This window comes from Morone saxatilis, unplaced genomic scaffold, assembly GCF_004916995.1.
Source record: "Morone saxatilis isolate NCDOM2014 unplaced genomic scaffold, NCSU_SB_2.0 Contig16, whole genome shotgun sequence".
In the NCBI taxonomy this organism is placed as follows: Eukaryota; Metazoa; Chordata; class Actinopteri; family Moronidae; genus Morone; species Morone saxatilis.
Genome location: NW_023339718.1, coordinates 23,724,854 through 23,736,872, shown reverse-complemented (window position 1 = coordinate 23,736,872; position 12,019 = coordinate 23,724,854). Strand labels below are relative to the sequence as shown.

Sequence of the window (12,019 nt, the reverse complement as noted above, 5' to 3'; positions counted from 1 at the left end):
CTGTATGAACGTGATTTTCATTAATATTGAATATTGCTGTTGCCAAATGTTAACTTCTGTTGGTCCTCCAACAGGAAATCTAAACCACCCAGTCTGACAGATGGTTTGCATTTAAACGCCAATTATTAGTTGATGGAGATCCTTCTTTCCATCGCATATCTCATATGTTTTTCAACATAAAAAACACAGAATTAGTGTTTTTTTTATGGTTGTGAGCTTTCCTGTTATTCTGATTCTCCTTGAACCATAAAATGTTGAGGGTTTATGGTATTACAGGTTAAAATGGAATTGTAAGCTGTTTAGTACAATGACGATTTCATCCTCCTCTATTTACCTACATTACGGTTACCAAGCACCAATGGATTAACCATACATTGACATAATAAAATATGGAGCTTCGAGTGGCAAGTAATGACGTGCTGGGAGCCTGGGATACTAATTTCAAGCATGGCAAAACAACACTGCAGGTAAGATCACAGTTGTAATTGTTGTAAATCACTATTTTGTTTGCATTTTGTTGTTGAAACATGGTTCTCAGGTCCTATAGAGTTTTTATAGAGATCCAAGTTGGGGGGGTTGGGGGGGGTCGCGCCTGGTCCCTTTTTTTTTAAATTTTTTTTTTTATTTTTTTTATTAGGTTGCAATATACCTTTTACCTCTATCGGACTAATGTACTTGTTTCCCTTTAAAAGCAATAAAAAAAGTTGTTCACAAAAAACATTTGCTCCAAATATTGAGGTTGGTTATCGTTTGATACAATACAGTGATGTATATTTTACACTTTACACAGATTACTGACTGACTTTCTGTTCTTTTAACAATTCCCGTAGCAGTCGGGTGCCTTAATAAAGTGGGATCTCGCTCTTCAGTGCGACGGCGCCGCTGGTGTAGTGGTATCATGCAAGATTCCCATTCTTGCGACCCGGGTTCGATTCCCGGGCGGCGCACGTGTTTTGCACCGGTAACTCTAAATTAACACGACAACGTTACAGTGTAGCACCGATAGTTGATAAAACTGTAGCGAGTATGATTATAATTAATTTTAATCAACTCCGTTGCAGGTTACCTTCCAGTGTCTGGCTGGGTTACATGCATTTCCCAGATGTGTCCAGCTGTAATTTACTCTAACGTTTTTACACGTTGGTCGATAAAGCTAAGACCACGAATAGGCTAATGATACATATTATTCTGCACAGTTGTGTAAAGCCACAAAACTCGCTGTATTTTGCAGCGTACGCTTTACAGATGTGGAGGCACATCTCTGTGTGTGGGAGAAAGAGCGCTTGACTCTGGCTTCATTTCAGCGCGCAGGTTGACGCTGCTGACGCCGCTCCTCCGCCATCTTCAACTTCCTATTGTTTGCATCAGACTGAGGCTGTCTGCGGTGAGTGTGAGAGCAGAGTCGGCCACCGATTTATCATTAATTAGTAGATATAGCCTCTACGTTCGCGGTCGCTCGAGTTCAGCACAAACCATTTGTATGTCATTGGATTAAAGAGCTCTCAGGACGCGACCACTAAACCTTGACGATGGAGGACGATCAACCCAGAACCTTGTGAGTAACAGCGGCCCTGTCTATGTCCTGGATTGGAAAGGCTCCGTGTAACTACGGCGCGTCCGAAATGTTTCCACGTTGTTGTTTCAATTAAAAACTACAAAACACTGTAATTTAGCTACAGATGGAAATTTCACTTGCGTTGTCATTCCATAGCGACAATAGCGTCGTTTCCAAATATGATAAGACACATAGCATTTCCACCGTGAGCGTTAAGTTCTGTTTGATTTAGTCGTATAAATAGACGGAACCGTAACTCGCCTGAAAATGAAACTGCAGGGCTAGCTAATGCTAGTTATCGTTAGCTGAAGATGCAAACGCAGCTAGCCCGTCACTTCTTCTAAAATGCACACGTTTTTATTGAGTGGTCGCTTTATTCTCAAAAATAGTCTCATTTTATCATCAACATATAGGCGTTAGCTATATCACTGCGGCAGGGATGTGATTGTATAAAGTGTCGTTAACGTTAGTTACCAAACCAGTTAGCATGAGGCCCTTTGAGCCGGCTAGCGTTATCTTTAGCTAGCTGGCAGACAAGCCACGTCAACGCGCGGAGAGACGGTCCGGGACAGCTCCAGTAAGGGGCTGACCATACTCGAGTTGTTTTCACAAAATTGAGACCTTCCACAATAGTATTTAGTCCGCTATCATTGTTGATTTTAGGTGAATATAAGGAATTGTTGTGGGTGGTAGCTAGCCGGTTAACTAGCCTTTGTTTGCATGCTACTTCCTGTTTGACAAAGACTCAATCCCTCCATCTCTCTACTTGTTTGCAGGTATGTGGGGAATTTGTCCAGGGACGTCACCGAGCCCCTCATTCTGCAGGTCTTCACACAGATAGGACCCTGCAAGAGCTGTAAAATGATAGTTGATGTAAGTGTTCTCCCCTCTGCTATATATTGTGTCACACCTGAATGGTGCTGCTGCTGTTTAAAGTCACAATCGACATATGGGCTTCATATTCATTTTCCTCTCCCAAGTCTATTATATCAGGCCTGACACCCCAAACTACAGTAGGTGGTCATCTGCAGTGATTGTCACCTTTGCTGTGGACTTAATATCAGTCTTGTTTTCCCGTTGACAGACGGCTGGAAATGATCCGTACTGCTTTGTGGAGTTCTATGACCACAGGCATGCTGCTGCCTCATTGGCAGCCATGAATGGAAGGAAAATAATGGGTAAGGTAAGCTATCGTGTCTACAGGGTGAGTTGGGAAGGGTGGGCTTCCTGTGTGGGGGATTTGTGTGTGCCTTCTAAAAACATCTCCAACAAAATGTAATAGTTGGCATTTATATTCCATTAAATAGATAGGGGTTTCCAACTGGGAAGCTGCTGGTCCAGATCAGATCTTGAACATTTTAAGAACGTTACTACTGCCAGGAAGTCATGTGGTTTGATAAAATTGGTTTCATTGCAGCCTCTTAAACCTAATGGTCCTGCAATATATAAGCTGTAGTGTTAGGTGTGGATGAGTGTTGTCATGTTTCAGGGAAATTTAGGTTCGAGGAGAAGAAATAAACAATAGAAATATAATTTTGGGGTCCACTGAACGAGCCGTGATTAGCTGTACTGTCAAAATAATTTTCTAGATCATGTAAGCTACATTGGAAAGATAGTAAAACAAAAAGTCTTGGAGAAGCTGGACAAAGTCAGGCATCTGCATTTGTTGTTATTGGCTCATGCCTGCCATTGTAATACACATCATAACGAGGTTGTTCTCTCCTTTTTGACAAAAAAAAAATCCACTTATAAAGACCAGTTGCAGTTTAATTTATGTTGAGTTTAGATTTTAAGATTTGATTAAAGATTATTATTTTCTTGCACTGTCACTGGACATACACAGGACAGTGAGTGATAAGGTACCATATCACATTCAATTTAAAGTCTCTTTTAAAGTTTACTTTTAATGTTTAAGTAGTTTTAAGGCAACCTTTAAATCAAACACCCTTGTAGTGGAGATTACCAGTTTTCACTGTAAATGATATAAACATACCCCACCTGGCCTGTTCTTTCTCTGCCCCTCTCTGCAGGAGGTTAAAGTCAACTGGGCCACGACACCAACCAGCCAGAAAAAAGACACAAGTAGTAAGTACAAGCACTTGACAGTGGAGATGTGTACTCATATGACATTAATACAATATCTGTTGTCTGAAATGTCTGTTTCATAAGCACAGAAAGTTTGATGGGTTGGAAAGATTGAAAATCACATTAAACGATTATCATTGCATATATGCTCATATATATTTTATGTAGTCATTTCATTTACATGTCTGGAATGACACTCCTTTTGTCCTCCACCCATTAACAAAGTGATAAAAATCAGCAATTCTACGCAGGAAGTCGCCATCTTGAAAAAGTATAAAAGCTTGAAATGGAGTGTGCATTGTACAGTTTGGCATTTGTGAACTGTGTTTTTTTTCCCTTCCTATAGATCATTTTCACGTCTTCGTTGGAGACCTCAGCCCAGAAATAACTACAGAAGACGTCAAAGCTGCCTTTGGTCCATTTGGCAGGATATCGTAAGTATCAAGAGTTAGTGACGAAGATGATTAGATCAAAGATGGACAGGAGGAAATGAATGGAAAGTGTTATCTCCTGCCCCACGTCATATTAATAAAACTTGCCAAGAAAACAAATAGTAGAAATCTTGGGTAGGTATATTGATAGAGGCATGGCCCAGGAAATGGGACATCATTTAATTTTTAAAAAGACCAAACCCTTTTATTCTTTTACAATTTAAATACCTTCAAGCATTGAGTCGTCGTGCAGCATGTTTTTAACGTACTCCTCTTGATGTGTTTGTCCACAGAGATGCTCGTGTTGTGAAAGATATGGCTACAGGGAAATCTAAAGGCTATGGATTTGTGTCTTTCTTCAACAAATGGGTTAGTACAGAGATAATGAGGAGATGACTCACCAAATCATTCATCTCAGTGCACACATCATGTTAATTCTGCTGTTATTGGTGGGCTTCTTGGTAGTATTATCATTTTTATAAAACATGATTCAAAATACAGAAGAATTTATCTTTTATATTAAAAATGTAGTCTGTCTTTGAAGTTGCACTAGACATTTTCCCACATTACTGTGTTCTGTGCTTCTATAGGGGTATATTTTAGATTTTATGTCATTAGACTCCAGCTCAGTGGAATAACCAGATTTTCTCTATGTTTCAGGATGCAGAGAATGCCATTCAGCAGATGGGTGGTCAGTGGTTAGGAGGCAGACAGATCCGAACTAACTGGGCCACAAGAAAGCCCCCCGCCCCAAAGACCACCTATGAAAGTGCGTTGTCATGAATATGTATGTTTTGCTTGTTTACACAGGACATAAGATTCATGTATTAACAGTAACAACGCCTCTGTCTTCTCCTGGCAGATAACTCTAAGCACCTATCCTTTGATGAAGTAGTGAGTCAGTCCAGCCCCAGTAACTGCACTGTGTATTGTGGTGGAGTCAGCACAGGACTGACAGGTAATGTCCATACCATCACTGACTGTCCATACCATAATGACACTGACAGTGGTAGTATCAGGTAAATGGAGCAAAGAGTTCAAAGAGATGCAAAAAACTTTGGCATCTGCAGGGTCAAAATCTGAAATCCAATAATCTGAATTTTGGGCCTTTTAGACAGGTCTTAAATATTACTTGTATAAAGTTGCATTTTTCAGTCTCGTATTTAGATGTGTTTTTGGGGAAATGTTTTATTGATCATGGAGTAACGGCTATAAAATAAAACTGACATAGGACCAACACTGATTTTCTTGAATTAAATTATTAAATTACATTGTATTCATAATGATCTTTAAAAGATCTTTAAATTGAATCTGTTGTATCCTGCAGCAACTCTGAATGAATAAAACGGCAAATAAATGAAAGCCAGTTAGCACTACTTTAGAGAGTAAAACCTGGAGATAGACTTGCTTTTGTACCATGCAGATGCGTCACTTTAATTTCTGAGGACAACCAGTGCTCCAAACAGATGCAGGACACACGAGGCCCTTACGTGCAAGCAAACGCTTAGTTAAAAGCAAGTGACAATGAAAAGACAAAGTAATGTCCGCGTTATCTATTTATTCATCACAAAATGTTAGTTTGTTCTGCTCAGAGATGTCATTTAAAAGCTCTGTGCTGTTATCAGCAAAATTGTGCCTGTCCTATGAATTTAACTTCCAACCACCTAGAGGCTCATACCTGAGGATGTTGGTTTGCAAGATCGCTGATGCACTGAACAATTTTTCATGACACATCAAGCCACATAGAAATTATATCTGATGTTCTCTTTCTGTTTGGCTTTCAGAGCAACTCATGAGACAGACCTTCTCTCCCTTTGGACAAATCATGGAAATCAGAGTTTTCCCAGACAAAGGCTATTCATTTGTGAGGTGTGTGAAAGTTTCATCTTTACTTCCATTTTTTTTGTTTTTTCAAAGTATGTTGCACTGGTTCTTGATCCTGGTCCTCAGCAACCTGTGGTCCTCAGCAACCTGTGGTCCTGCTTATTTTTGTTCTAGTTGCACTGTATAGTCAAGGACACTTGGTGTAAACAGAATATAGTTGTAGGATATTTGTTCTGGATGTTTCTTGAGTGACCACATAGTCTTTCTAATAAATGTTCATCCTCTTGTCACAGTTTGTTAAAAGAACACATCTCTAGTGTGGTCACCATTCCTGAGTAAATGTCTATAAAACGAGGTTCAGTGTGTCCTTAGTCTCTCTTTCTCTCTCTCTCTCTCCTCTCTGTTTTTGTCCAGGTTTAACTCCCATGAGTCAGCAGCCCATGCCATTGTGTCAGTGAATGGCACCTCAATAGAGGGCCACATAGTCAAATGCTACTGGGGTAAAGAGACCCCGGACATGATGAACCCGATGCAGCAGATGCCTCTGCCCCAGGTAAAGACGCTACATAGTGCACATGCTGCTAGCTGCCTTCTTTATACAAGCTCGTAGGACAACATAAGTGTAAGATGACACTTGCTAGTTAGTGCTGTTATGTATTATGTAACTTATATCAATTTGGGAGCATAAGATTTAATTGAATTTCATGATAAAGGGGGATATGAGCTTCACATTAAACATGCAGTGATTATTGAAGCGCAATCCAGTGGAAAATTAACCATGGATGGTACATGTCTTTAAACATAAAACTGGTATTTTAAGGGGGAAAAGCTGTGCTCCTCCCACTGACATACTCGGGGAATGGACCTCTTTGTCTGAAGTAGTGTGTTTAAAAGCCCTTCCTTGCATCACATGGTGACCTAATGTTTGTCCAGTCAGTATTCCCAGCAGGAAAATAGTCAGAAAATGTCCCAATATGGAGAACCCCTTGAACAGCAAGCATATGCATTCATTATTTATAGTTTATAGTATAGTTATAGTAGTATTGTTAATACAGAAGAAAACCTTGGTTACTTGTATTCTTTAATTTTGTGTTATATTTATTTCTACCGCCTTGTTCAGTGATTTCAAGGGAAATCTGACCTGGTGGCAGACATTCAGAAAAACTATATAGAAATAGTCTTCCCACTGATGGTCTTGTTCATGTAGGTTGTATAGAGGCACCACTTATCTCTTTGTAGTACGATTAAATAAAAACAATATCTACAGTCATGGTGGAAGTGTGTTTTTTTAAATGCTGCCTTAAAACATACTTAAGCCATACTTTTTGTCCTGTAACCTACAGCAGAACAAGATGAGCTTCCCTGCAGCCCAGCCCTATGGCCAGTGGGGCCAGTGGTACGGCAATGGGCCCCAGATCAGCCAGTACGTCCCAAATGGGTGGCAGGTCCCCACCTACGGCGTCTACGGCCAGGCTTGGAACCAGCAGGGCTTCAAGTAAGTAGCACGGTGTGCACAGGGCTCCCCTTCACCGCCCTCTTCTACTCCAGCACCACCAGAGTACCCCTTCAAGACCAGGGCAGCGAGAGCCAACTCTGGCCACAGGAGGGAGCCATGACCTCCCTCCCCTGATCCCACATCCTCCCTCTTCCCCTCGCCAGCCCCTCACCTTGCTCATCTTGAGAGGATTGAGAAATAAGCACACACACAGAGACACATACAGAACAATCTGAACTTTAATTTTGTTGTTAATCATGTTTCATCACTGCTCAGTGTACACAGCACGTCCTAATAACTTAAGGGTTTTGTTTCAAAATGTCTGTCACTTGAATTCTAGTGCATAATAGCTTAAAACTGTAGTCTGTTCCCAAAGTGATTGTAAGAAAAGTGACTTAAACTAGCACCAAGATTATTTGTTTGAATTGAAAGATAGTTAGTAAACAAGATAAACGCTAAAAGCTCAGAACAAAGTTTTCACTCAGTGTCCACGTCTGTGGATAGTCTGATGAAGAATTCATTTCCCTCTTTGTAAGATTGCCTACTGTGTGTAAGGACTGTGTTCTTTAAGGCTGTTCACTTGTTATGTATGTCTACATTCATGTCATAGCTTTTTACATTATTTTCCTTTTGATTTCATTGATCTATTTTTACATATACCTGAGGTTCTGATCTGTATATGAATGTCAGTAGGACATGTTAAATATCATTTGTAGGTTGTTATCAAATTTTGTTTTTATTTAGACAGCCTATGTGCAGTGACGTTTTGTGCACCCAAGAAAAATAAAGGAGAGGCCATATGTTGTTGACAGTCTAAAATTCTTGGTGACCAGCTGTATGAAAAGGCTCTGTACAAAGGTGTGAGTTAATGAAAGCAGCGGTAGTGTGTTTGATTGTCGAATGTACAGTAAATGCACAATTCCTGAGAAAGAGGCTAGGCCTCTCTTGACTTGAAATTTGAAGATACAACTTTATCTTGTATAAGCTGTCTTATCTCCACACTGAACTTAGAATTTAGTTTTATTACATGAATGATACAACACATCATGTGAATTACATGAGAATTTACTTATTTCTTTGTTATTCTTTGTGGCCAAATTTTGAAGTGTTGCAAGAAGAATGAAGATAATCTACATTCTTGAATACAGTGTGGCTTATCGGTCTTACTTGCTGGTTAGGGCTGTTGTATCTTTGTGGTTATCAGCAGTTGGGAGGGGGGTAGAAAGGAATATTTAGCTCGCTGCGCTTAGCCTGTATGCTCTTTGTCTGCTTGTCCACCCATGTTTAATCAAATGACACTTACCTTTGGCCCCTCCAAAGAACCTCCACTTTCTGATTTATTTTTTCCTGTTTTTTGCTAGCTTGATTTTTGCCCAGCCTGCCTCACCCTCACAACCTCTGATAACTCTGTTTGCCTTCTTGTTCTCATTCTAGCCTGTCCAGATTCTAGTAGCTCTAATATAAACCGTCCCTTTTGCTCCCTTTCGCCTTGTCTCTTCTAACCTGCTGGCATTTTGTCTTTCTGTCTCTCTCTCTCTCTCTCTTTACCTCGTTTTTTGCAGTCACTTACCGGCCAGTGCTGGGTGGACTGGCATGAGCGCCATCAGTAACGGTGGGGTTATGGAGCCTACACAGGGATTGAATGGGAGTATGCTAGCCAACCAGCCCGGTATGGGAGCCGCAGGATACCCCACACACTGATAAGTGGGCAGGGTGGGAGATTTGTCAACCATCAGCCTCTTATTGGCTGTACGGTGCCCCGCAGGGCTGTGTAACACCGCCTCCATTTGTGGCAGGACTAAGACTTTTACTGGGATGTGGAACCTATTGGGAAGGTTGACGTCTATAGGAGATGTAAATGGGATTTCATGGGGGGGTTGAGGTAACGGGAGCCAGGGAGGAGCGATTTGACCCACACAGGTATTGACACCCTTTGTGGTAGGCAAGACTGGCCATGAACCAGGGCTCTTACCATTTTTAAGTTAACTGTAAATGAGTATAAAACTGTAAAGGAGAAACTTTTGGATTTTTTTTCTTTCTTTTTTTTCGGGTTTTACAAATTGCTTCCATTTTCACATCTTTCCTCTCACACAGCCACTGAGAGGTTTGTCATTTTTTTTAAAGAAACTGTTAAAGTCTGAGTCGTGCTAAGTTATGAACCTTAGTTATTATTTGAGGAATGGAAATCTGTTTAATTTGTTCTCATTTTCTCTTGGATTAAAATCAATTGCAGGGATTGTTGCCACTGCTGTTTCTCTGTAAGGGCAGATAAATATTGCACAGTTTTTTCCTCTCTTGTACTTGGACAAATTTGACTACCAAGAGTGTTTTCCTTTTTGCATTCCATTTCTCCTTCATATCTTTCGGACAGCCTCAAATCTTTTTCGCCACGTGTAAATAACCATTCATTCATTTGAAACAATGTAAGTAAAAATGCTACTGTTAACTGTGGGTGCTTGCTTTCTTTTTGTTTTGATAACTCGACAGTTAACTCCAACATTGTACGTAGCAGAGTGGCACTATCAAATGTGACGCTGGCACAGTGCAAACACACAATTTCTTCCATGCAGGGATAAGACAGCATTGCCATGCAGTGCATACTTAAGATTTAACACAATTCAAATGTTTAAGGGTGAACATGTTTGACACTTATGATGGTTTTTAAATATCTATTGAGACGCCAGTATTTTATATCAAAAAATCTGAGTGGATTCAACCTTTACACTTGCTCTTTTTGCCAGAGAAATGGGGAGGCCTACATTGTAACTGTTGCCTTATAGAGCTGGTTTCTTTTACCTGACAAGACACTCTTTTTAATTAGGCAGTGCCTACAGACATTTTCAGACCCTTTGTTTAGAAAGGTGTTAGCCCTGAGAACTGATGACTCTGCTACTGTAATCAATGTTTTCTTGCTTTGTCCAATTAAAATGCTAATGCACATAAACCACAATGTGTTTTCCTGTTTCTTATGGAGGGGTTGATGTTGTTCTAGGAAACCTTTCTTTAGCTTTCATTCAGAAACTGCTTTTGAAATCTTTTTAACTTATATTTTTAACTTTATATGAGTGTTATTTCTGCTTTTAAATTTTTTTTGGTGAATTGTATGTGAAGATCTCAAAAGTCAAGAGGGTGTTTATGTTTTGAGGCCACCATGTTTATTACTCAGACTATGAAACTACACTTCCCTACACAAGTTGCCTTTTCCTCAGTACAAGAACAGCAGTTTCTATATACAAACTGAACTTTGACTTGGTTGACAGTCCATTAAAGTAAACATCCTAAACTTGCGGAGTAAATGTTTTGTTTGTCTAACTGACATTTCAAGCACAGGTGTATTTCATAACATGACTGATGGCTGCATTCCACTTTGGTGAGGTCTGAGTTTTGTGCGTGCTGGCTCATTGGAATGGCTTATTGGGACACTTAAAGGAAGTAAGCTATGCTTCGTGTAACTTATTACACCTGTGCTTTACATTTCAAAATGTCTGCTTTGAAAAAGATCTGTTCCCGGGTGGTGGAATGCAGAAATAATAATAGTAATTACACATGTACTTTTCATGCTGTGACAGGTCAAAATGTCTTCAGTTGGTGGGGTTGCTGTTTAACCACTCATTTCACACTGCTTTGTATTTTAATAATAGGGCCAAGTAAGCAACCGCCAGATATTTAGAGTTAAGTTTAAAACATTAGTAGGAAATAATGAAAATCTTAAATGATAAATATACACAGTAGCAATACTGCACAGAAAGGGTGACCCTCACTGACTGTATTACTTCAATGTTGGAGTTGGTAGTTGAGGTTTTGTGTACTACACTGTAAAAACATCAGTTATTTATTTATTATTTAACTTAAAAAAACCTGAACTATTCCTTTAAAGCAATAGTTGACCTCAGCATTATCACTGTAATGCAATCATTTGCTTTAACTCAAAGGAATTGTTGAAACTTTGTTGAAAATATTTAAATTAACTCAGTTTTCAAGTTTAAAAAAAGTTCAGGTTTTTTCAACTGGGGTTGTATGAGATACAGTATTTATCCATACTCTGTGTATTACCTAGGCATCTGTCACCTCACCCCCAGTTTAGACAAGCAGGCAGAAATCCCTGCACAGAAGCTAAACAATGTACTGCTGTGGGTGAGGGCAGCAACAAAATGTGTTTTACTCACCAACAAAAAAAAAAAAAAATACTGCCATCAACTGCAGATAATACACTGACTATGAATAATAAAATCCCACTTCAAAGGCACATACAGGCACAACACCTGCAGTCCACTGTCTTTATATCAGGGTTAAGGTAGTTGGCGCCTCATGTACTAGGGCTGAGTCCTTGCTGCAGCGGCCCAGGGTTCAAATCCAACCTGTGGCCCTTTGCTGCGTTTCATCCGCTCTCTCTCTCTCCCCTTTTCTGTCACTCTTCAGCTGTCACTATTGATTAAAAGGCAATTATGAAAATATAAAAAAATCCAAAACAAATAGGCAACCTGAAACTGCTGCCTCAGGATGGGGACTAATGCAGGAGTATAGTCCAAGCACAAATGAAGCATACATAATGTCTATCTAATAATCATATTTGGCATCAAACTTTGGACCCACTTAATCTCATTCACTGTTGTAAATGATACAGCGGTC

The 12,019-nt window shown here is 39.9% G+C and overlaps 1 protein-coding gene and 1 non-coding gene across 2 annotated transcripts; both read left to right on the top strand.

Annotated features, from left to right (window-relative positions):
* Positions 1-876: 876 nt before the first annotated feature.
* trnag-ccc lies at positions 877-947 on the top strand. The gene has a single exon. It is a non-coding gene; the product is annotated as a tRNA-Gly (tRNA).
* A 388-nt stretch (positions 948-1,335) lies between these two features.
* On the top strand, positions 1,336-10,340 carry LOC118325375 (nucleolysin TIA-1-like). Its single transcript, XM_035658019.1, has 12 exons — positions 1,336-1,555; positions 2,332-2,428; positions 2,640-2,738; positions 3,586-3,640; positions 3,987-4,074; positions 4,365-4,440; positions 4,732-4,840; positions 4,934-5,029; positions 5,856-5,940; positions 6,310-6,448; positions 7,239-7,390; positions 8,953-10,340. Exons 1-12 carry the CDS (start codon positions 1,530-1,532, stop codon positions 9,089-9,091), a joined length of 1,161 nt encoding a protein of 386 aa, XP_035513912.1. The 5' UTR covers positions 1,336-1,529; the 3' UTR covers positions 9,092-10,340.
* The last annotated feature ends 1,679 nt before the right edge of the window (positions 10,341-12,019 follow it).